The sequence below is a fragment of the Ruditapes philippinarum genome, unplaced genomic scaffold, assembly GCF_026571515.1.
Source record: "Ruditapes philippinarum isolate M1 unplaced genomic scaffold, ASM2657151v2 ctg6660_1_1_1_1, whole genome shotgun sequence".
Lineage (NCBI taxonomy): Eukaryota > Metazoa > Mollusca > Bivalvia > Venerida > Veneridae > Ruditapes > Ruditapes philippinarum.
This window is the reverse complement of record NW_026855337.1, coordinates 18,177-45,420: the sequence shown is the minus strand read 5'-3', so window position 1 is coordinate 45,420 and position 27,244 is coordinate 18,177. Positions and strand designations below refer to the sequence as shown.

Sequence of the window (27,244 nt, the reverse complement as noted above, 5' to 3'; positions counted from 1 at the left end):
TATCTATAATCTATCGGTAACATTCCATTTATAAAAAAGTAGGACAGTCTTATATCTAAGGCAGTTTATGTTATTCATTGATTATTATTAGTCAATGACCATTATAATAGTCAGTCCTCAATTTGACATTGAATGAGCATAATTTACTTTAGATTTCTTTTTAATACTATCTAATGAAAAAAAATATTTTAGATATTCTACTTCATTTTTACATTATTTGCATTTTCTATCCGATCGCCAATGTAGAGATACATATTTGTATATATATTTTAGAATGGTATTTCAAAAAAGGCTTTTGATTTCATTCACCCACAATTTACCTTTTTGAAGAAGCAGAAAAAAACGACGGTAAGTTTTTAATTGCTACTTGTAATCCACATTTTATTTATAATGTTTCCGTTTGAATGTTTAGACCTTAGGGATATATATCGAATTGCCTCTTTATATCTAAAATCTTCTCTGGTTATATGTTTGAAGGTCACTATCAAAGTTATTAATTAATTACATAATGTATCAATATACGGGTATATTGATAATAAATAATTGTTCATTGCAGTAACTCGAAATACATATATATTACCCGTTCTTTATTTGTATACATTGCTTCTTTTCCCTCGGTCCCGTTTTTGTGCAATGTTACGTTTTTAATAGTGATGTCGTTTTAACTGTGAAAACTAAGTCATTATTTATTTTTTCAGGTTGGCACTCTTTTGCAAAACACACAGAAGTGAACACAAGTGATTTGATATCGAATATGACAGAATCACTACGTATAGTTGCAGAAAGTTTCACGAAGAAGAACGAGAATAAAGATCAACAATACAATGGCAACGTTCACAGGACGCAGACCTCCGAAACACCCAATACACCACAGCAGAGCACCCTGAACACTTATGTGAGTATTTTAATAGTACTCATATAAATAGGATTTGGCGTTTTCTGGACATTTATGCTGAACAGTAATGTACGTTGTTCTTAATATCAACAGTTGATATTCGTCCAATAAGAAATTATTACACTACAAGTTCTTTGTTTATCTTAAACATAGCAGTTATGTATTCACCCATGTATATTGCCTTTACGCACTTCCAAATGAAGAAGGACGTCTTTTTGAATTCATGACTTAATCATTACCAGAAACAGAAATTCTGGTCTGTTTTATCTACTGTGACTGCATTATTCGATCAGCTGTTCTATTTACTAGTTGGTTGATATTTATTAGTGTGTGATAATGGACGTCAATTATCTTACAACGTTTCTTAAAAAGATAAAGCTACCTGATAATTTTCAATGCACAGCGATATACCTGAAATAGCTTCTTTTGCATCTCCAAATAGCTTGAGTTTCAGATACGAAACTTCACGATGTTTGACATATTTTTCTTGTAATTAACTGTGCAATAACAAGAATCCCAAAATTCAGCCCATTTTCTTTTTCGCCCGAATATTGTCTATATTAGTAGTGAAGGGGCGACTATGGCACAATTTCATAAAATCTGGGAACTATGACACAAATTTGGGAAACTTATTGCACAGTTTTGAAAACTTATGGGCTCAAACGTATGGGTCTTTAATAGATGGATAGGGAACTTATGGGCCTTTAATTATCGGATAGGGAACACTTTAACCCTTTTATATGTTAACAATATAATGAGAGTACTGTGTTCTAAAAATAACCTTTTGTTTATCCTGTGCTGACATGTATATATTGATCAGTCTACACTTCACTTCAAGTCACGCTCCGCAAATTTAAATTCTTTGAATCGTGTGAACTTTCCATATTAATATATTTTTACGTAGTTCCAATATCAATAAATATAACGATGCGTTTATATTTATATACGTTACTAAACTCCTTTAAAACACATACATTAATGGACAGTTTTTTTAGCTCATCTGAGCTTGCTCAGGATGAGCTTTTAGGATCGTTGAATGTCCGTCGTCTGTCGTCCGTCCACACTTGTTCGTTAACATTCTAGCGGTTACATTTTTCGAACATGAGTTCGAACATGGGTTATCGCGGATGAAAAACTAGGTCACCGGAGCTTAAAATAGAAAATCCTTGTTAACACTCTAGTGGTCACATTTTTGCCTCAATCATCATCAAATTTTGTCAGTATGCTTTTCCAGGTAATAGCTCGGATGAGTTCAAACATGGGTCATCTCGGATGAAAAACTTGGTCACATACTAGTAAGCTAAAATAGAAAAACCTTGTTAATACTCTAGAGGTCATATTTATTTTGCCTCAATCATCATCAAACTTTGTCAGGATGCTTGTCTAGCTGATAGCTCAAATAAATTTGAACATGGATCATCTCGGATGAAAAACTAGGTCAAGGAGCTAAAAATAGAAATACCTTGTTAACACTCTAGTTGTCACATTTTTGGATCAATCATCATCAAACTTGGTCAGGATGCTTGCCTAGGTAATTGCTTGGATGAGTTCGAACATGGGTCATCTTGGATAAAAAAAACTAGGTCACATGAGCTAAAAATAGAAAACCTTGTAAACACTCTAATGGTCAATTTTTTTATTCAATTGTCATCAAACTTGGTCAGGATGCTTGCCCAGGTAATTGCTCGTATTAGTTCGAACATTGGTCATCTCGCATGAAAAACCAGGTCACCGGAGCTAAAAATAGAAAAATCTTGTTAACACTCTAGTGGCTACTGTTTTGATCCAAGTATCCTGGAAATTGGTCTGTAAGTTTGTTTTGATGATTTCAAGGTCAAGTTCGAATATGGGTCACCTGGGAAAAAAAACTAGGACACACTGCTCAAATATGGATACTCCTTGATTACACTCTAGTGTTTACCCTTTTGACTCACCTGTCATGAAACTTGATCAGAATGCTTGTCTAGGTAATTGTTCGGATGTGTCTGATGAGCGATCTAGGGCCATCAGACCCTCTTGTTTATATTTTTGATAAAATATTTTAATTTTTATAAACATAACTTATTTTTCATAAATATTTTATTTTATTAAACTTAACAATTTAACTATATATATATATATTATTAAACTTTACAAATAAACACAATGTATATTAATTATTGAACATATTTAGTTTTTTTACATTAACATATTTTCACATTTTTGACAAAGTCTTAGTAGTTTTGATACTATAGTTGACTATTTATTGTTTTATATTGTCTATATCGTATACTAAGAAGTAGACAAATTTAAATAAGAAAAAAATACGACTTATAACAAATTCTTTCTTTATTTCAATTCACATAAACATAACATACATTATGTACACATGAATTAAAGTATCATACACTTTTAACTGAAAGGTTTTTCCCTCAACTTCTATCAATGAAAAGACGTGATTTCGTCCAGTGAACAAATATCTCATTAACTGCTTTTAATATGCAAATGTAAGTTTTATTCATATAGATCTACTTAATTAATAACTGTATTACATAAGCCGGAGTAATTTTAGTTAATATCATCAAGCTCTTGTTTCTGCTGCATTGTATGTCATTCCATGATTCCGTTTTTGCTGTTGCTTTCTTGTTGTTGTTGTTGTTGTTGTTTCTGTACTTTTTTCATCTTCCGTGTAGATCAGGAATGTTATGACTCCCAAACACTTTATCAAAACTAAAGCGTCGTTTTAGAATAGCGTATTTCGTGGCTTCCGTCGGCTGATAATCCTTGTCAAAATAGCCATTTTTTTATTGAAACACAAATGTCCGCCATTTTGTATTATTTATTGTTTTGACGTGACGTCACAATTGTGGCGTTCTATCCGGTTTGCGCGTTGTGTATTTATATAAAATGAAATTGGAAATAAAAAAAGAAGCAAGAAAAATTTGATTTCGAAAGAAGCTTCATATATTGTCAGAAAGCTTATTTTCAGCAAGTCTCCTTGTTGGTGAGCAGGTCCAGTGAAGGAACCGAATAAAGCAGCAAGTCTAGAAAACGTTCGGCTTTCTAGTGAAGAGTTGAGCCTTAGCAACGGTCCGCTTCCCAGAAAAGAAGCAAGTCTTAGAACGGTCCGCTTCCCAGAAAAGAAGCAAGTCTAAGAACGGTCCGCTTCCAAGAAAAGAAGCAAGTCTTAGAACGGTCCGCTTCCCAGAAAAGAAGCAAGTCGAAGGAGCGCAGCAAGTCCAATAAGCGAAGCAAGTCTAAGGAGCACTTCAAGTCCAATAAGCGCAGCAAGTCAAAGAAGCGCATCAAGTCTAAGGAGCGCAGCAAGTCCAAGAAGCGCAGCAAGTCAAATAGTGCAGCAAGTCTAATAGTGCAGCAAGTCCAAGAAGCGCAGCAAGTCCAAGAAGCGCAGCAAGTCTAATAGTGCAGCAAGTCCAAGAAGCACAGCAAGTCTAAGGAGCGCAGCAAGTCCAAGAAGCGCAGCAAGTATAATAGTGCAGCAAGTCTTCGGAGCGCATCAATTTTAGGAAGAATAGCTAGTCCAATAGTGCAGCAAGTCTAAGGAGTGCAACAAGTCTAAGAAGCACAACAAGTCTAAGGAGTGCAGCAAGTCCAAAAGCGCAGCAAGTCTAAGAAGCGTAGCTAGTCCAAAAGTGCAGCAAGTCCAATAGTGCAGAAAGTCCAATACTGCAGCAAGTCCAATACTGCAGTAAGTCTTAGCAGTGCAGCAAGTCCAGGAGTACAGCGATTCTTAACTTATTATCACAAATACCGCTCAGAATATCGATAAAAATCTCATAAGTAAAACCAAAACTTGACAATCCTCTTGATCAATTAGTTGATTTACAGTCTGATTAATGGATTTTTAGAGTGGATCTAGCTGCATTGCATCAAACCAAATCAATTTTGTACTGAAAACATTCATCTCATCAAGGCTTTCCTGTAAGAGTTTTTCATATCATCAAAAACCTCTTCCATGGCTTCTTTTTCACCGAGGTCAGAATCTTCCTCCATAAGCTCACGCACTTTGTTTTCGAATTCCGACTGACACTCTTGAAAGGCTTCTTCTACAATATCTTGCGACAGATCAATGTTTGTCGCTTCAGCTGTGACTGGCGTGTTAACATCGTCCTCATCAGACTCATTTTCATCGATATGTCCATATATATCTTATTTCAGAAATCAGACATTGTATCTTCATCAGAATTATCATAGAAATGCATATTTTTTTATGTCGAAGCATATTTTCTTTCTTCCGAAACTTTTGAAACATATATCGCAGTCAGACATTGTCAGACAACGTCTTTAGAGGGAATGAGGAGTGTGTTCAAAGAGTCCTCATATTTACTCCTGTCCCAAAGATACGATATTTTCAAGTGGCTTTGTCTCTGATGTGTGTTTCGATTCTTTTTCTATAGAGATTTTCTTTCTTCTAATTTTTTACTGTCATTATGCCTTCCTCCCGATTGTTCACTTGACAACTTGTGCTTCTTTCCTGTACTGACTTCTTTCATCCTTCGTAATTCTAAATCGATTAAAATCGTTTAGGTTTTAACTGACGTGCATACATACTTTTGGCTATAGCTCATGTTTGTTCTGTCGGTAGAATCATGTTTTTCTGCCGGTAGAATCATACGAATATACTCTTAGAATTGGGGAAATTTGTCAAGTCTAGAAATATCCCTTTTGAACTTTCTACTCCTCTTATCTAATAAATCGAAATATTCATGTTCCTTAACGGCAGGTCTCTACGGCTCGGAACCTTATCATGTAATAACTCTTCTGGTTATATACATGTATATTTTTTATTGCTTCAAATGTAGATCTCATATTTGTATTCCCACTGATATTTTACTTTAATAGTAAGCTTATTAATGTAACATTTATGAATTGAATAATTAACAAGCAATATTTTTGTTTGCGTTTACTAAGTCAACCTCATTATTTGTGATAAATGACTGTGAGGAGTGACGGGGAGTGAAGAGGAGTGACAATGGTATAAAAGACAAATAATGATGTTGTTATAGTTACTGGCTAAAGTTCACAAAGTATAGATTTTGGCTTAGTGGTTATTGTATTTGTTGTTAAGTTTGTTAATTCCAACTGGCATTGGGGTGCCAGCTGAGCCTCGTGCCATACAACAACGCCAATTTTTGTGCATTTTATGAATAAACCGCGTTAAAATGACGTCATTTCGACACATTTGAGAAGGAAATTATGTGCGTAGGACAACGTCATTCCGCCGTTGTAATTAAAGTCATAAATTCATACACTTTTGTAAGACAATAGTAGTAAACCATTTATTATATGAAAGAATATGGTAGAATTTGCAAGTACAAATATTTGACATGTGTTTGCGATTCGGATCGGAACTTGGCAAGCCTCGTTACTGCCCAATTGGCGGATCCCCTCCGGACGTATAGTCCGGTCCGAACCGCAACATTAGTCTGACACAGCACTTCTAGCAATTGCATTCATATCTTTGTTCTTCCTTTATTCCTCCTCTCTAATAACAAAGCATCTATATATCAAAAAAAACAAAGTGTACTCATTCCATTTCTGAGCTTTTTTAAAAAACAAATCCGTATTTGTCTTTGCACTCATTTTAAAGTTCAATCAGTATGGTAGTAGTATAGACCCAAGTATGTTAAAGAATGTGGTAGTCTACCTGTAATGTCCATTTCAAAATCAATATCGCCATCCTAATGTCGTTTATTGCCATCCGTACACTCACTGTTTATATCTGTCAAACGTTTTACGTCCTAAAGTTCAACAGTTTTCTTCATAAAAAGGTTCTGGAAATGACGCTAAGTCAACTGCCGGTATCTAATAATGCTTTGGTTGGTATGTTATTTAACCCTTTTCCTCATATATACGCGAAACAACGCACTTTCGACCCCCCCTCCCCTTTTTTTCTTTAGGCCTGGAATAGTGAAAAAATGTCCTATTTGGCTCCGAAACACATGTTTTCAAATGGCACAAAATGGCTCACAAAAGTGAGCACTTTGTCGGCGCCGCCCCCATCCAAAAGATACATCAGGGGGTTGTAAGAAGGGGGATGTTTGAAGGGGGCGGAGTCCACCTCATCGCCAAGAAAATTTTGGACTTGTGAGAGGCTAAATTAAAAATGACCCCAGGTCGATCATAAGGTAACGTGTAACTAACGCTGAAAAGCCTTTGACTCTATCTCAATCCTTTGAGAAGTTGCAGCACTTTGAAATCAATTTTGATGGAAAACATCGAGGCAAAATAGTGATTTATGGCAATTTTGAGATGTCCCCTCGTTGCCATGGTAACAGGAAATTTAAGACTGTCGTTACAAAGGCAATGGTCCAGTCAACATTTGTGCCAAGTTTGATTAGTATTGAAGCATTTTTCATAGTTTCATAGCAGTTTCAACTTGTAGCAGGAGGCCTGGGAACTCTTGGGGTGCCCTTGTACGATCCCACAACAGGAGCACTTACACGTTTGTTTATTATTATTATTTTATTTATTTATTTTTTGTTATTGGTTTGGGGCTAAATCTTGCAATGTGTCTTTTTAATGACAGTTGAAACATTCCGGTGTCATTGTAGTTTGACCAATGCCTTCTTGGTCTATAAGTTCCTGGACCTCTGCCTCTATAACCATAACCTCTAGTGGTGTCTCCATAGCCTCTACATCCAAATCCACTATGACGTTGTCTTGGCCAGGGTGATTAGTTATATCCTTGATTTGAATGGTCTGTTTGCCTCAGCTTTCTTCTTTTCTAAGCAATTTATCCTCTCGTTTAGCTTCCTTAACAAGTCTTTTACTTCTGACATTTCAGTACTTTCTTTCTTTGCCAAGGTTAAAGCAGCATTGCACTTCTTGACTGTCTTCTCAATATACTTAAGCTCTGCCCCGATCTTTCTCAATTCTATCTTGAATATATCATAATTTGTGAACATTTCATTCTTAAATACAGCTTAGACATTCATATAAAAGTCTCTTTAACTGTTCATTTTTCTGAATGATTTAGTCCTTTAAGTTCACGGCTTGCAAAAAAGATCTTCCAATCTTGAAGTATATACTGCGATCGATTCGGTTGGTTTCTGTTTACATGAATAGAAATATGCACAATATACTCTTTTTAGTCTCTATGTTGTCAAAAGTACTCTCAAGTTTATCTAATACTTGTTTCACTGTTACACCTGTCCCTAATCGCCGAACAACATCGCTTGCATTCTACTTCAATTTTCAATTTTGTCATTTGCTTGTTCTTTGGGAATTCCGTTTTTCAGTATTCTATTGTAAAATTTACAACATCATATAAACGTTAGAAGGTATAAAATTGGTCGAATGCGACAGTTTTCATAGAGGAACGCACTTCAAAACTTACAGAGACGACGCAACCTGTAAATAAATGGTTATTTGCATTTGAAAATATTAAACAAAACATATGAATTCCCTGATAAGACGAAAATCAATCGGGCAACCCACAACTGTTATTGATGACAGAATTAAGTCAGTCACATAATCGATATGAATTATCAAGCATGAACGGCCTAAATAAAATATTCAAGATGGTCCTTGGGCCTTTGGTCGCTCATCTGAGACATGGGTTTTCACCTGTATTTAGAGACTATCTTAGTTTTTTTACTGGGTAAAAGGTGATCTCAGTTTTACAAAGGTTTCCCGAGATCTGATCGAGTGACTTTGTTTTCTGAACCTATATGACTTAGTTTCAAATATGCTCTAGGACTTATTGAGATATATATGTTGACAAATTTTTTTTATCGAATCGGGTTAAAAGTGTGTGTCAATAAAATTGCAAAATTGTTTGTGATTAGCCCCCTTATGGCCCCCTTTTGCCCTCAGGGCATTATTTGAAAAAATGTTTGTAGAGGACCATTTGATTAAGTTAAATACCAAATATCAAAGCTCTTGGTCTTGTCTTTTTGACAAGAACAGGTTTTAAGATTTTTCTATGTAACTCTATGTCATAATGATGAACCCCTAATGGAGCCCCTTATAAACATAAGGACATAATTTGAACATTATCTATAGAGGACCACCTGATGATGTTACATACTAAATATCAAAGCTCTACGCTATGTGGTTATTGACATGAAGATTTTAAAGATTTTTTTAAAACATCTTTCAGTTATGTCACATACCAAATATCAAGGTCTACGCCCTGTTGATTTTGCCAAGAGATTTTCCCTATATGATTTTATTTCAAACCGAAAAGCCCTCCTAGCAGGGCTCTTTTTAATCCTAGGGGCATAATTTGAACAATCTTTGTAGAGGGCTACTAGATAATGTTACATACCAAATGTCAAAGCTGTAGGCCTTGTTGTTTTGACAAGAGGTTTTTAAAGACTTTTGTAAAAATTGAGTAACCCCCATGACGGGACCCCTTTTGACCTTAAGGGCAAAATTTGAACAATCTTTGTTGAAGACCACAAGATCATGTAACATACAAAATACCAACGCTCTTGGTCTTGTGAATTTTGACAAGAATATTTTTTACGATTTCCCTATATAACTTTATATTAAACTGATGAGACCCCTGGAAGGACCCCTTTTGGCCTCCTGGCGGGTCTTCTATTTATTCTAGGGTCATAACTTGAACAACCTTTGTAGTGGACCACTAGATCCTGATACATACTAAATATCAAGGCTCTACACGTACTGTTTTTTACAAGAAGATTTTTTAAGAATTTGTTTAAAAAAAAACAAACATTCTTCAAAGAATTTTATTTTTTCAACAACTTTGGAAGAACTTTATGCAAGTAACATGCCTGCCAAGTTTCATTCAATTTGGCTCCGCACGAACGGACTGACGGACAACACGGTGTCACAAAAGCTCACCTTGTCACTTTGTGACAGGTGAGCTAAAATCCAAAGATCAAGAAAGAAGGGCGGCATTCAATAACCGCATCCCTCAGCACAAGCCAGCAACAGAAGACCACCGGAACCGAAAAGGTACCCTGGAGGAGAACAAAGGACAGGGTGAACTGAATCGGTTGAGTCAAGTCAAGGAACTCAAGTAGTTTTCAACATTTAAACACACAAATCGTAAAATATTGCATTTAGAACAATCTGCAGATGTTACGGCGGTTATCATGGAACTCTCATTGTAACACGTTAGTACCATTCCATGACACAAGCAGCGTATGGTTCAATGTTAAAAACGTGTGCCCTAAACGAGAAAACAATTGGCAAAATTTATGATAGGGGGTAAGTGGTTATGAAATGGGGAGAAACAGAATCCTTAAAAAAACCAACACGGCAAAATTTTGCAGGCTAGGTTTGATTGAGCCTGTTCATGGACCTAAGAGTTAATTACAAGCAACCGTCCACGCCACCTAGCACTGGCTCACCAAAATATGCACTAACAACAATAATGTCTAGCTGAAGGATCTTCAAGGATCGAAAATGAAACATCTTTGATTAAATGTAAGTGCAGACCTTTACAGCTGCAACACCGCACAAATAAGAGTGAAATGAAACGTACATATCACAGATAAAACGTCAAGACAACATTTAAAAGCAGGCACCATTATCTTAAAGATGATTAATCAGTATTCAAGAAAAAACACTGGAACCATCATTTGTAAAAAGGCAAAATCGCAGCTTTAAATAAACTTTCTAAGAATGTTCATGAATAATCCAAATATAAGACTTTTCGAGAAAGTTATCAACTATAATGTCATTTTCTTAAAGCTGCATGCCATGCCTCCAGATGAACCAAATATATCAAGAAAATCAAAGTTGAAAAATAATATTGATTTTTTAAGAAAAGTAAAAAGATGGAATATAATTTCTATGTTATGTCCAATTTATGAAATAAAAGTATAGAACTTGTTTTTGTCTGGGACAATAAAAGAATTTAAAACAAGAGGGCATGGTGGCCCTAGATCGCTCCACTGACCCATCAACAACATCTGAGCAATGTCTGCATCCTTACCAAGTGTGATGACAATGGAGTCAAAAATGTGAACTCTAGTGTGTTAAAAAGATTTTTCCATATTTGGGCAGTATGACCTATTTTTTGACCCCAGGTAACCGATATTCAAACTTGACGTAGAAATATCAAAACAACCTTCCTGACAAAATTCCAGAATATTTGGATCAAAACTGCAGCCACTAGAGTGTTAACAAGATTTTTCTATTTTTAGTCCCTGTGACCTTGTTTTAGACCTGAGATGACCTATCTTCGAACTTGACATAGAAATCATCAAACAACATTCCTGACAAATTTCAAGAATATTTGGATGAAAACCAAAGCCACAAGAGTAAGAGTGTTAATAAGATTTTGTTTCTATTTGTAGCTCCTGTGACCTAGTTTTTGACCGGAGATGACCCATATTCGAACTTGACCTTAAAATCATCAAACAACTTTCCTGACCAATATTCACGATATTTAGATCAAAGCTGCAGCCACTAGAGTGTGAAGAAGATGTTTCTATTTTTTAGCTCATGTGACCTAGTTATTGACCGAAGATGACCCATATTCGTACTTGGCCTAGAAATCATCAAAACAACCTTCCTGACAAATTTTCAGGAAATTTGAATCAAAACTGCAGCCACTAGAGTGTTAACAAGCTGTTCTATTTTCAGCCCCTTAGACCTAGTGTTTGACCAGAGATGACACATCTTCAAACTTGACCTAGAAATCATAAAAACAACCGTCCTTCCTGCCTGACAAATTTCCAGAATTTTTAGATCAAAACTGCAACCACTAGAGTGTTAACAAGTTTTTTTTCTATTTTTTGCTCCTGTGACCTAGTTTTTGACCGGAGATGACCCATATTCAAACTTGATCTAGAAATCACCAAATCAACCTTCTTGACTGATTTCAAGGGAATTTGGATCAAATCTGCAGCCACTAAAATGTTAACAAGCGTTTTCTATTTTTAGCTCCTGTGACCTATTTCTTGACTCGAGATGACCCATTTTCGAACTCGATGTGTTTTTCATTGCGGCAAACATCTTGACAAAGTTTGATGATGATCCAATCAAAACTATGACTGCTAGACTGTTAACAACCCAATTGTTGACGACGCACGACGACGGACGCTGGACATAGACCCATCACTTTAGCTAACCTTGACCACTTCGTGGTCAGGTGAGCTAAAATCATTGAGAAAATAGATTGTCTTAACATCTTTACGAGTGCACTACCCCTTTCCAAAGAAAAGAAAGATTTACAATTTTGCCTTTTTGGACTATCTTGAGGGATTCCTATTCTCTCTATTTTATCGCCATATCAGTGTTGTTTGTGCCGTAAAAAGTCGCCCCGTACATTCAATCAGAGAAGATATTTTTCCGATCCTTGAAGATCATTCAGCACGACATTATTGTTGTGTTTCTTGCACTTTAAGTTTTTACTTTTCGGCATTTTCTAGGGTCGGGATCCTTTTAGATGTCAGAATTCTAGAGTTTCGACGATGTGGAATTAGATTTCGCAAAAATGATGTCCTCAGAATCATGACTTGCTGATGTATTGCTGATATAAAACTGGATCCTTAATCTGACTGAACAGATCTAGGGAGAACAACAAATGTGAAAAACTTAACAAGTGCCTAAACTATAGTCGTGATATTTCTTAATGGGATGGCTTCAGGAAAACGTGTAGAATCACACATTATAGTCAAAAGATATTGACAACCTGACTCAATCTCTGACTGTATCTCATAAAAAGGCTTACCACAACCTTATCGCCTGCCAAATCATTGCCTAACAGCAAGTGTACACAATTAAAATGTAATGAAGGACTAAGGCATCCAACCACTGGACCAGTGATTGAATCTGAAAATAAATGTATGTTTTAAAGAAGTACATTGACAAATTTACATTCTAAACCCTGATTATGGACACTTTTCCCAGAAGTTTCCTCGGAAATTATAGGGTATCTGCCAAAATAAGGCAATGAGAAGCTCCTGTATATCGTAATATTTTAATAGGGGTAGACTGGGTGGCGTTACAGTTACTATTTAGTGACACAAAGCCATCTGATAAAAATGTTTCATAAATCTCCATAACGGAATCAGTCTCAGAAATTTTAACCCGAATAGGAATTTCACCTTAACACGTGACCAAGGTTTTGTAGGTTTAGGACCTTCTTATTTTTCACTTTCTTTCTTTACTTTAAAGCCAAACATTCAGAAATGATATGGCCAAATCGTTTACATAATTGCAAATAGGCTGTGATAAGGGATTTATACTATGAATATGTTTTTACTTAATCACACATTAATAAAATATGAACTCGATATCATTTTGTAATGGTCATTTATTGTATTAAAAATTGCGTAAATAATTTAAACCAATTAAGATTTTTTATCCAAATACTTACAAAAAAACTCATTTAAATCATGAGAAAAAATGAAGCGATGTTATGATTTGTACAATTTTGTTTTACATATTGCATTTAAATAGCGAAAAGAATTCGTGTCTTTGTGTGCTTATCATTGTTATCTTATTATATTCTCTTATATTCTATTGTCGTATCTTGTCTAAGACGAATAGGTGTTGTCTGAGCCGAGATCCACAGCTGTCGTGCAGTCGATGTTGCTGGAGTTAAGTGATAACGGAAATGTGTTCGCTCGGGGCCTACCTGATCTCAGCCTATCCGTTACTTGCTCTGTAGTTTTCAGGTTGAAAATTGCTTGTCTAGTTGTCTAGAGCAAACAAAATGAAGTGCAACGTCATTTACAGACGTGCCAGCTCTAGGTATAAACTGACAGCCAGCCTAATTTCTGTCATTGTCAGATAGCCGTAGCATATCCGTTTTCATAATTTTCATAAAATATTGTACACAAATTTGTGTTAAACAAAGGCAATTCAAATAAACCCGGAATAGGACACCACGGGGAAGTGGTCAGAAGCGGAAGAGAAAATAGTGCTTCCTGTGCCTCCCATGTCGGTGTACTCTCTATACTAGGGCCAATCAGTTCATGTCAATAACGTTCACATTATGTCACCGTTTATCCTCAAGTATTTTAAGTGTCCTTTTTTATATATTCATTCTTAGGCGGTGATAAAAGGGAGGAAGTCACTATAACGTAAACAATTACTAAATATATAAGGTCAATGAGCACGAAGAAAATGTAACAACCGCTTGGTGTAGTGGTTAGAACACTTAACCAACAAAGAGACTCGTTGTGCGATATCCGGCCGCGATTTCTCGTGTTTGCTTCATGTACAAACCACTAAATTACCGTGCAGTCTGAATATAGCGATATATGATCTTTAAAAAGGTGTATGTCTGTCTTTACGTTATTGTTTAAGGGAGTGTTGGGGTATAAAGTGCTTACGTATATTGTTTGTAATACATGTATGTGTGTTTCATCCTTTTAGCTTGGCAATGAGTCTGCAAACTTTTCATAAAGGAAAGACTTTTCGAAGATAGTTACTTGTTTATATTTATTTATGAAAATGTTGAGGATTTCAGAGTAGTTCTCATCAATATGATATGCATGAAATTTTTTTTTATAAAATTACAATTAAGTATTTCCATACCTTTCATAAATCTTTCTTATAAAAATAAATGGGAATGACACACATTTAAAGATCCTGTAACACAATTTTTGTAATGGTTTTGTCTCATAAAGTTGATGCTCAAATGAGATTTATCAATATTGTAAGTTCCAAAAAGCATTATTGTTAAAGATATTACCGAATTTACAATTCTTGTAAATAAAGGGAAGTAATTAGAAATTAATTTTCGATACAGATTTAGCCAATTTTTTCAATACGAAACGAATGCATACATTTCTATGATTACTTAAAATGCGTATAAACATTTACAGTACATATTTTTACATATTCATGGATGTTTAGACATGGTTAAAGAAGAAGAATTATATACATTATATAAACTTTAACTTAAGTGTTGTTACATCCTTAATAACAACATACGCAATCTTTAAATAGTTTAAATTAAACAAAAATGTATGACGACTTTGTCAGGTCTAAAAAATAAACATTCATATTTCGTGTGCGGAATAATGGAAGAGCCTAGAGTGCAGTACTATTTCAATACATTTTCTAGTAAAGAAAAAGAATAATTCCCATCTTTAAATTTTCAAAATGTTATTGGATTGGCAATATTATCTAACTAAACAACACAAACAATTAAACAGTTTCAATCAATCATGTTTTTGTTGCATTTTCTTTTTCTCTTTCTACAGGGATGTAACACAATTGCAGCTTTTGGTAAGAAGACTGATTTTTATTTCATCATCATTTTTTATCATTTTTTATTGTAAATAACAACCGTAAATTTTACATGTTTTACTAGCGCAGAAAAACAGAAACACACTTTTATTGATATTATCTAATTTTGCAATTGATGCAATCTGACGATAATAAAGATATAGAGAAACTTCCTAATATAAATTATTCTTAATTGCATCGACATTGTATAATAAAGGCATTATAACATTATTAGTCCCCTACCGGTTTACCGGAGGGGACTTTTGGTTTACCCTCCGTCCGTCTGTCCGTCCGTCAGTCCGTCCGTCCGTCTGTCCGTCCGCCAGTCCGTCCGTCCACAAAACTGGATCCCGCGATAACGCAAAAAGTACTGAAAATATTTTTATGACACTTGATATATGGATAGATGGCAGTAGATGGCAGTATGGAGATTATGCACGTCTTTTTCTTTTCTTCCTATGTTAAAAATTCTGGTTGCTATGGCAACAAATAGACTGAAAATATGGCAAATTTTACACATAATCTGGATCCAGTGATAACGCAAAAAGTACTGAAAATATTTTTACGAAACTTGACATATGGATAGATGGCAGTATGGAGATTATGCACATTCTTTTCTGTTCTTCCTATGTTGAAAACTCTGGTTGCTATGGCAACAAATATACTGAAAATATGGCACATTTTACACATAACCTGGATCCAGTGATAACGCATAAAGTACTGACAATATTTTTATGAAACTTGAAATATGAGTAGATGGCAGACTGGAGATTATGCACATTTTTTTCTTTTCTTCCTATGTTGAAAATTTTGGTTGCTATGGCAACAAATAGACTGAATCTCAAGATTTCTGATTCTAGTTTTAACGTTTTTTTCACTATAAGTTCTTTATTTCTTAAGGTATTTTCTCCAAACTTTAAATATAAGTTTCTAGTCATCAACCACATCATATGTGACAAGGTTTTCAACTCTAGCATAAAATTTATCAGAATTTCCTCCTTTGAACTTAGAATTTTCTTGAAAAAAATATTGTTTTTTTTAATAACTTCTTTTTTTCTGAATGTATCTACTTCAAACTTCATATCTATGTTTCTTATTATCACTTAACATTTGTGAAAAAGTTCAATACTCTAGCAAGACTATTTCCAGAATTATGCCCCTTTTGAACTTAGACTTTTTTCGAGAAATTGGTAATTTTTACTCCAACTTTTTCAATCATTATAGGATTTTCTTCAAACTCCCACATCATAATAATATGACAAGGTTTATAAATCTAACATCCATATTTCCAGAATTATCTCCTTAAACTTTGAATTTTTCTCATTCATTCTTTTCACTTTCTTTTACTTCAAATTAAAAGAAAACATTCATTATCAACACCTTCATTACTAATTGTTCCTTGTTACACTCACATCATGTATGACGTCTTGCATTTTTATTTCAAGAGTTATCTCCTTTTTAAGAATTTTGCTTTTAAAAATGTTATATTTTGATAACAGGGATGTTTAAAGAAATAACTTTAGAGTGTCCTTCAGTCCGTCTGTCTGTCATAAAAAACTGTTTCCTGTGATCACTTTTAAAGAACTTTTTCAACAAATTAGAAACATAAGTAAATGGCCCTTCAGAATGTTGCTGGGGTTCTAACCGGTAGGGGACTTATGGATTGCTTGCAATACTATGATAATTGCTTATTTAAATTTAGTTTACACGCAATAAGTGTGTCCGTATGCAATTTGGTTTGTCCTCAGATGTTATGGGTGATAGGAATGCTTTATTATATATAAAACCTTCTGAAATGGACGTTTGATATTTTTTTTATTTTTACTTGTTTTTGTTCTTATTAATTATCAGGCACAAATTACCTGGAATAAATGCTTATGGGATATTGAAAATAATGTTATCATAAAACGCCCATATCATTATGAGAAACAATAAGATTAATCATAAGGATAATTAAGATAAAACGTTTTTCGCATTGCTTTGTTCCGTAAATGAAATATTATTTAAAAATAATCCATCAATGTTTATTCAGTGTATCTACCTTACTTCGTTGAACTCATGCTATACAACTCAAATTTTGCTAAGGATCACCTCTTTGACATTGCATTTTTCTATGCTATTATCATTATATTAAAATCATATTTCCGTTAACGATACACCTGTACGGGGACCTCATAATCGTGTTCTTAAGTTACCGATTTGTCATTTACACCTTGCACGGTGATCACGTGGAAAAGCATACCCATAAAAATTTGGTGTTTTATGACCATGTGCTTTCACTTAAACGTGTACAAGCAACAAATCTTTCCTCGTTAAATTGTAAAACTGTGTTTGAATTTAGCAAAGTTTGGCAAATCGACAGTTTTGACGTCGTCTTAACGAAGATGAGATGAACAGGGGAATTGGACTGTTGAAGGCTTGCCGTTTACAAAGGCACGTTGCCAATATCCTTGGGGTATCCCAGAGCGTTGTCTGGGATGTGGAATCGATATCAAATGACTGAAATGTCTTGCAGGACTACGCCGGAGGGCGGGAATGTTCAACCACTCAAGCCCATGACCGATTTACTGTCCTTTCGGCAAGGCGCCAACGGTTCTCGAACGCTACGACCTTACGTAACGATTTCTAGAATGCAACCGGTGTGCGTGTAAGCACATAAACTGTTCGAAACATGTTGCATGATGCTGGTTTGAGGTAACGGAGGCCAGCAATTCACAATTCTTTGACACAACGCCATATTTAAGAGCGTTTGCAATGGACCGAGACTCATGTCACATAGACAGTTAATGATTGGACCCCGGTCCTCTTCACTGATGTGTCAAGGTTTTGTTTGGACTTCACGGACAGATGAGTTAGGGTTTGGAGAAGTCCAAATGAACGCATAGCTCCAGCATGCGTTGCAAAATACGACCCTTTTAGCGGGGGTTCAGTCATGGTGTGGATTGGAATAAGCGCTCAGGGGAAAACGGACCTACACATTATTGAAAACGGTACACTGACGGCAGTAAGGTATGTCAATGAAATCTAAACGTCCATGTACGCACGTACGCTGGCGCAGCCGGCCCTGATTTCATTCTTATTGATGACAACGCCCGTGCACACAGAGCCAACATCACAAACCGATATCTTGAGGAGGAAACTATAGTCCGCATGGAATGGCCAGCGAGGTCCCCGGATTTAAATCCAATTGAGCATGCTTGGGATATGCTGCAGGAAGCCATTACTTCACGCCACGTCCAACCAACAACAGTTCAGCAGCTTAGACGTGCAATCATAGAGAAATGGGCCCAGATTCCTCATCACAAGGTCCGCAGGCTCGTCATCAGCATGCGGCGGTGATGCCAGGTCGTAATAATAACAGTGGACACCATTATTAAACACCCTACGCCAACCATTTCCTGATTTGATTTGATCTTCAAAATGTTGATTTTCGTCCAGCACACTCTTTCCGCAACAGGCACGGGTCAAGGAATACTTCCATTATCATTATTTTCATAACAATCAATTCCTAACTAATCATATTTAATTCTTTTTAATAAAATATTTACATTTATTACAAATTCACAAAAGTAATGCACTGTAGAAAAAGTATTCCTTAGCAAATTTTGAGTGTATATATATATATATATATATATATATATATATATATATATATATATATATATATATATATATATATATATATATATATATATATATATATTTCATGAAGTTTTTTGCTAGCCTTTGTCTATTTCATAGCTTACACAATATGTTACATTTTTACACAGTAATGACACATTCGAGATTGTATCACTGAATGATTACCCTTTTAAGTCATTACAAATAATTGTCTCTATTGCCTGATATTCTTTGAGCGAATCGTTTTCATTGTCATAACTTATGCATTGGCATTATTTTTCAGATGACCCGCCTTCATATGAAGAGGCCATGAAAACAAAGAAATGTGAGCTTGGAGATGGCGTAAACGTTAGTATTTTTAGAAATCTGAATCTTGATATGAATTTGACATTGTTTCATTGTAATAAAATAAGTCATTGTACTTTTAAGTTTTTCACTAAATATTCAATAACTATTGTTTAATTGTCTTTCAAGTAATCATATTCAGACCACGGTGAAAATATCGCCGGCGTTCAACATTATATTTTTAATACATTTCCATTTAGGATCATGAAGAGACCATTGAAATACTGAAATCCATGCTGGTTGAAGTTGAAACAATCATGAGTATTATCCATGTATCTAAATTGGACCTACGAATTTTTATATCAATTATTTACATAAATTCATAATAAAGAAATTAACAAGAAGTATCTTTTTAAAAAATTCGTCCGAAATAAAACTGTTTTTCCTGCATAGGTTCTTTCGAAGTATTTAATATATAGAACTGTTACCTCAGCGCTTGTTTAATAACCACAGTAATTACGTAAGCACATGCTCATTTTCATTCTATAGGAGACGCCAATACAATAAAAACATAATTTGATACGTATTCAACATTTTCGCTTCGCTTCATTTCCCTCGTGTATGTCGTTTTTCTCATTGCCATATATACATATACTCCTTTTAACGACGTTTTCACCCCCCCCCCCCTCTTTGACGCCTCAAAATAGTGAAAAAATTGCCCAATTTAGACCCCAAAAACTTGTTTGAGAAATGTTGTTAATAAATATGATTACATTTTCGGCGCCATTCCTTATGAAAAAAGATACATCAGGGCAGTGCAAGAGGGGTATGTGCCCCCCTTCTGCTTAGGGGTTGGAAGGATGTTAGCAGCCCCCCTCATCTCCAAAACACTTTGGACTTGTGAGAGGACAGAAATGGTCTCAGATCGATCTTAACGTAATATGTAACCAACGCTGAAAATCTTGTGACTCAGCTATATTAGACTTAAAGATGATAGATTTATCCTTGGATCTTGGGCACAATGTAAAAACTAAAAGATGCTTTGAATCCGAAAAGTTCCAAGTTACCTTCATTCTTCTAAAATTATTTTGTAAAATTATTTTTACTACAGTTGACATAGCGTTCTTGTACTTTTAACATACGTATTCATCTACACATCTACACATTAGTGTGGGCTTTATTGATATGTATCATAACATTTGACTCAATTGAACATATTATTAAGCATATAATATCATGAACACAGAACATAACATACCGAGAGTACCAGACGAGTTCGCAGTTTTTAATGTTGTGTCTTTCTGAATTTTCTTGCTAATTCGTTTCTAGAATCAGGACTATAAATGACGGTCGCGTTATGCTAGACAAAACTTATAAAATGGCCTCTATATCACAGTTATTTCTTATGTTAAAATTTAATAAGCTACTAATTAGATTATTTATAAAATTTAAAAAGCAATATTAACTCTTTTAGAATGTGTAATACGTAGAAGCACGCTTCACAGGTCTCAAACATCGCAGAAATTTAAGTGTTTCAGAAAATTCTCTAGTTTGTGTAGAGATGTGTGTACATTTCTGCAAGATCCTTAGTTTATATTATTTTACTTATTTTATAATGATCAACAAGTTTCACCTATTTTAGTTTTTAATTTTGATTAATGGAAATCCAACCTATATGCAGTTCTTCCCTGTATGTACAACATGACGTCAAACTATTCTCAGAGGGACATCGTCCGAAACAAATCTAATCAGATGCAGTGTTTGGCTTCAATAACGTTCAAATATCATTTAATTGAATTTCCAATAATCAGATTCAGACCCGGTTGAAAGCACCGTCATTAATACACTTTCATTTAGAATCATAAAAATCCAAGTTATATAAATGTATACTTGTAGCTATTTGCACATACTTGTTTTGAAATATATAAGGGTAAGACAACTCTGTACGAATGCTAGTAGCAACATACGGTATCTTGTTATAAAATAAACTTAATTATTTATGTGTGTTGCATGGGTGGATGTTTTGAATTAATCATTACAATGTTTAATACTTTTAAACACCGCATCGTGTTATTCGCAATACCTTCAGTCAATTTGATATATACAGACCCATTTCCAAAAAATATCGGCATGTCGCCACTGGTACTCATTCCATGGATCTTGCCTTGTAAGAATACTAACCACTTCACCACAGCGGCTTTTCCGTTTTCATCAATATTATCGGCCTTATATATTTAAGTTATTTTAAACTTTATGTTTTGACGTCATCATTTTATAACCAGAGTGGTGAGCTTTTTATAGTTTTCTAACCACTGACTGGCTGATTCAAACTCACTTTTTTAATGATAAAAATTCTTATGGCGAACACATTAATTTTTTTCTAAAGACACTACCTTTGATATTTCTATGTATAATTTCCCCCTCATGACTTTCTTTCTTTCATTAACACTTAACAAAAAATATGAGGTAATGATAGTTATAACGTCACCTAGGAATTATATAGTATGTATGGAATATTTTATGAAACATGGAAGCACTATCAGTGAGTCAGTAACAGCGTTGACACCGGGTTTTTTAAAATTGAAGGTCGATTCTGAAGTCAAAAGAAGAAAGGGTCGATTTCAAAAATAAAAAAAAATGAAGAAATGTTTCATTGACTTGTTGAATATCAGTCTGAATGCCATGAATGTGGATTTAGTTGTGTTATAAACGTGTGTTACCACCGTCGGCCTTAACGCAGATTGCAATTTCTATCATCGTGATTTTTTTCAGATGGCGAATGACATCATTTTGTATGATTTGCCATTTAACCAGAATTGATTTTATCAGGTCATTGACATTGCTGATTTGCTGATTATTGTGTTACTGACACCCAAACTCGTCCCACATGTGTTGTATGGAGATTTTGTCTGGCGAAACCGCCGGCTACGACAAGACATGGCGCCGTTCTAAGCCAAAGACTGTTTTCTAACGCGTGTTGTGTGGGACCTCGCGTTATACTTCTAGAAAATCACTCCCGGGCCCAGATTTTGCACAAGTGGGAGTTAATGGTTCCTAAGGATGTTCACATACATTACTGCATTCAGGTTTTCCGGAACGTTGACCAATGCTGTTCTTTGATTGTCCATTATGCCTTAACCATGACGCTTTCATCGCCAAAATAGTCTTGGTCCAGCACGCAACACGAGGCAGATCTCTCGTGTCCTCGCCTGAAAACTTTAACCTTACCATAAGCAAGTCTGACCCTGAAGAGTGACTCGTCGGTAAAAAGTAACGTTACGTATCGTATGAGCCGAGATCCCCAGGCGTCGTGCAGTTAACTTTGCTGTGGTAATGCGATCACGTAAATGTGTTAACATAATGACACGGTCGTCTCTAAGTGATGTCGCTCGGGCCTACCTGATCTCAGCCTATCAGTAACGGACCCTGTAGTTGTAAGGTTGAGAATGTTTGCCTAGAGCACACAAAAAAGCAACGTCTTTAGTGATTAACCTGTCCGTGCTCTATCTTGTGCCCTGTCCTGTTTTTGTTTTGGGTCCACCTGGGCTCCTTGTCACTGGTCCTTTTTGCTGGGTCATATGGAGGTTGTGTTTATTGAACGCTGCCTTCCCTTGTTGATCTTGTTTATCATATTTTTGACAGACATTTAATATCGGGGCTAAGAGTGAGGTTTGGTGCACCATTGACCGGTTTAAATTCCCCCAACAGTACTTATGCTGCTGACCGTTCCAAGGCTGCGCCCCTCTGTGTTCCTCAGATGTATGTCTTTGTTGTTTCTTACTGTTTTGGTGACACTTTTCTATGTGTCTCTTGTTGTTTTCTCGTCTGTGGTAAGTATCTTCCCTTTTGCTTCTAGTTTTATTTCTTAAATTTTGCCCCGCACCCCTTCCTCGAATCTCATATCCCCTTTCCCTGTGCCCTTTTACTTTGTGGGACTATTTATCAATAATCTATTTGTTTTCTTTGATTTCCTTGTCGGTAACTATTATTTGTTTCTTATGTATCATTTTATTGATTAGCCTGTCCGTGCTCTGCATTGTGCCCTGTCCTGTGTTTTGTTTGGGGTCCTCACTGGCTCCCTGTCGGTGGTTCTTGTAGCTGGGTCGGTCGTGTGGGGGTCGTGTTCAATTAAAGCCGCCTTTCCTTGTTGATCTTGTTTTTATCATATTCATGCTTAATGTGTGAGTAATAAAGAGTATGTATGACTGTGCAACAAAACAGAAATTGAAATAATCCTGGAATAGCGTGCTAGCTTGTGCATGGTACAGTAAAACAACATCTTATGTCGTGTTCTCTCTATACTCAGGCCAATAAGTACTTATCACGTTCACATAGAGTCACCGTTCAAGCAGCATGCCTCCAGATTTATTTAAAAGTAAAATACTGTAAAATGAACAAAGAAAGTAATTTACACTTTGCAAACAAGACTTACAATCTAAGTTAATTAACAAAAAGAAGTCAAAATATACATAAATACCTCTTACTGCGTTAGTAACGCAGTAGAATTTTAGCGATTGATACTGCAAAACCAGTCATTAATCGCACTGAATACACTTGTTACTATATATAGTAACAAAATTGCCTATGATTTCAACTGATTATGAGTGTCACGTGACCTATTATGAGTTTGCGGCCCGGGGCCGAGAACTAGTTATCAGCCCGCAGAACATGTGCACGTTCACAAACTGAAACAATGACGTCATATTTTACGTCATCAAACAGTTAACTGTAAAAGTGAAAGTAGGTTGTCAGCACGAATCGCTTTATTTTAATTATGAGAGCTTAAGCGTATTTAGTACAAACACATTTTTGTTACTATTGAAATTTGAAGAAATAATACGACAAATTCATTCCGAAAAAAAAAATGAAAATAAAACTTGCTTCTAGATTCTACTGCTTTGAACACACAAACAGTAGACTCTACAGTAAACATCTCTGTACAGAACAGTAGAAGAGTACTGTAGACAAGAATTTCGACGAAAGGACTTCACAGTATTTGTTGTTTTTTTCTTTTTAAAAAAAAATGCTACTATTAGATCTACCAAGTGTATTAAAGACATTAATACACGTCAGAGTAGGGCCGGAAGGTGATAATCGGCCCTGAATGAATAATGGCCCTCGGGCTAAAGCCCTCGGGTCCATTATTCATTTTGCGGGCCGATTATCACCTTCCGGCCCTCTCCTGCCGTGTATTAACATCTTAATAATATGTAAATAATAAATATTAGATATTGCATCTTAATACATTTTTCTAAAGATTGAATTTCTTGAAATATTTTGGCTTATTTGGAGGCGTGTAGCTTTAATCCTCTTAAACAGGCCAAAAAGTATGTAAAGTTTCTATTTTTGTTAAGTATGTATTCATTCTTAGGCGGTAGTGGCCTTATAAAATAAAACATGTGTTTGCAATAAGATTTTATATATAGCCTGATGAAAATGTAACGGCCGTTGTGGTGAAGTAGCATACTAGAGCCGCAATCAAGAGACCTGTGGTACGTCTTCCGACCACGGTGTGCCAACATTTCGTGTGATTTATACCTATACCATAGTGTACAAAGCACTAAATTACCTTTTGGAGATGGCTATACATGATCTTTTAAAGCGTGTACGTCTGCCTTAACGTTATTGTTAAGATGAGTGTTGGGATAGAAAGTGGTTATGTATATTGTTTGTAATACATGTATGTGTGTTTCAAATTTTAGCCTCCCAATGAGCCTGCAAATTGTTCAGAAAGGAAAGCCCTTTCGAAGGTAGTAACTTATTTATCTTTATTTATGAAAATTGTGGGGATTTAAGAGCAGTATTCATTAATGGATTATAGATGTGCGTGAATAAATAATACAAATCATGTTCCGCAGGCGTCAAAATAGAAGGTGTTATTGCAGAATATTTTCTAGTATAGAGAAACTATATTTCAATCACCAAACTTTCAAAAGGTTATTTGATTGACGACATTATTAGGCAGCAAAACAATTGAACAGTCTGAATCAGTCATGTAATTGGCGGAATTTTTTTTTTACAGGGATGTTACTCAAATGCAGTTGATGGTAAGATATTGTCAACACTTATTTTATTTCATCATCATATTTTTCAAAAGTAATAAATGTTGAGAAGTTGCATTTGCGTAAAAAACATTTCGAAATAAATTTCCCGTTTTATTATAGAATACAAAACTTTCATGTTTCCCTCCTGATAAAAGACGAAGTAAACACAAGAGAATAATATTAACAAACACACAAAGACTGAAGTATACTTTTAATTGCATGATTGGATTCTGCAAGCTAACGATGATAACATTTGTAACAACAAAACGATATAGAAAATACCTAATTCAAATTATTCTTTAATGTATCGATGTAATAAACTAAAGGCATAAAAGCATAATTTGAATGTCGTTAACACGCCATAAGGTTCTCCGCCTTCATTTTAGTTTGTCCTCACATGTTGTGAGTAATAAGTATGCTTTATTATACATAAAAACATAAAATTGACGTTTGTTCATTGCTTGTTTATATATATTGCCAAGTAAACAAAAGTTTTATGAACCAATTTACATGTACTAATACATGCAAATAATGAACATAAGATGGCTGTTTGTGTGACTATGGAATTCATATGTGCAAAGGGAGAAAATAAGAAAGATGAAAATTATCTGTAAGCAAAGCATTTTGATTCTTTATTATTTTAGACGTAATATTTTGTGCTTTTAAATAACTGCTATAATATAATTTGTATGTTTTTGTTGTTGTTGTTTTATAGTTTTTTATCATTTGGAAACCAACATTTAAGTTGTTTGCAGTTAGTATATACACAATTACATGGAGGTAAATTATGACGTACCTGTGCTTCAAATTAAGGTCATTACTGTTGATATGTCCGAGGTTTGTACTTAACAGCAAAAGTTGTAGGATATAGAACTATTTTTTTAAGCATTCATTTGACAAGAGCATAGATCTTTGGCATGTATCAATATAGATCTTAATATTGATATTGAAATAAAACATGTTCTAGAACAAGAACGTGTTTGTTAAACACAAATGCCCCCGGCTCCGATTCTTGTCAGTAGCAATATTTCAAAAAAATGTTTACCCATTCACTCAGTTATGGACAGAAACATTGCCAAAAAATTGTAAACACAAGTTATATAGCTTGACAGAGTCATGGCATTTTGTAATTGTGTAATATATAAGTTGCCAAGTCATTGCTATGACTTGTGAAGTGATAAATATTCAACTTTATCAAATATATATAAATGTAAGAAATCTATACTTGACACCCTTGACCTTGACCCACTGACTGCTATAGAATATCATGCAAGTTATCTTTCTTCCAAATATGAAATACACCCGTCAATAAATAAAGGCTGTATGGGCAAAAATGTTAAAATATATTTTGAGCATTGATGACCTTGACCAAACTGACCCCTAACTCGATCCAAAGGAAGAATACCATACAAGTTATCTTCCAACCAAATATGAAATAAATCTGTCAATAAATAAGGCTGTATGGGAAAAAGTGTAAAAATCTATTTTTAGCACTTGTGACCTTGACCCAACTGACCCCCTAACTCCATCCAAAGTAAGAATAACATGCAAGTTATCTTCCTACCAAATATGAAATATATCTGTCAATAAATAAAGGCTGTATGAGCAAAAGTGTAAAAATCTATTTTAGCACAAGTGACCTTGACCCACTGATCCCTACACCAATCAAAAGGAAGAATACCATGCAAGTTATCTTCCTACCAAATATGAAATATATCTGTCAATAAATAAAGGCTGTATGAGCAAAAGTGTAAAAATCTATTTTTAGCACTGGTGACATTGACCCAACTGACCACTTACTCCATCAAATTTTATGTTCCTATCAATTATAACATCTGTCTATAGAATATGGTTAATACACCTGTAAAAATGTAAAAATCTATTTTTAACATTGGTGACCTTGACATTAGTGACATTGACCTTGACCCAAATGACCCCTTACTATACCCAAAGAAGGGGGACCTCCCTTGGCATGTTTGTATTAAACATGAAAGACATCAACCAAAAAATAAAGGCTGTATGAGCAAAAATGTTTAAATTTATTTTCTAAACCAGTGACCTTGACCTTGACCCTAGAGACCACTTACTCCACAAAAAATTAGAGGACCATTAAAGGTATCCAACTAGCAAATATGCAAGATATCATTAAATAAATTAAACAATTAAGAGGAATTTACGATAAATCCAACTTGCCGGAATAGGTTAACCAGACAAGGCCCTATTTTCAAAGTGA

The 27,244-nt window shown here is 35.0% G+C and overlaps 1 protein-coding gene across 1 annotated transcript in view; it reads left to right on the top strand.

The window, feature by feature from the left end:
- Window positions 1–698: 698 nt before the first annotated feature.
- LOC132743005 (uncharacterized) overlaps window positions 699–27,244 on the top strand; it is a gene marked incomplete at its 5' end in the record, with an annotated part of 35,585 nt that continues 9,039 nt past the window's right edge. Inside the window, 3 exons of the mRNA XM_060731511.1 lie at window positions 699–895; window positions 15,037–15,061; window positions 18,966–19,034. Coding sequence (XP_060587494.1) covers window positions 699–895; window positions 15,037–15,061; window positions 18,966–19,034 — 291 coding nt within the window. The remainder of the gene's footprint in view (window positions 896–15,036; window positions 15,062–18,965; window positions 19,035–27,244) is intronic.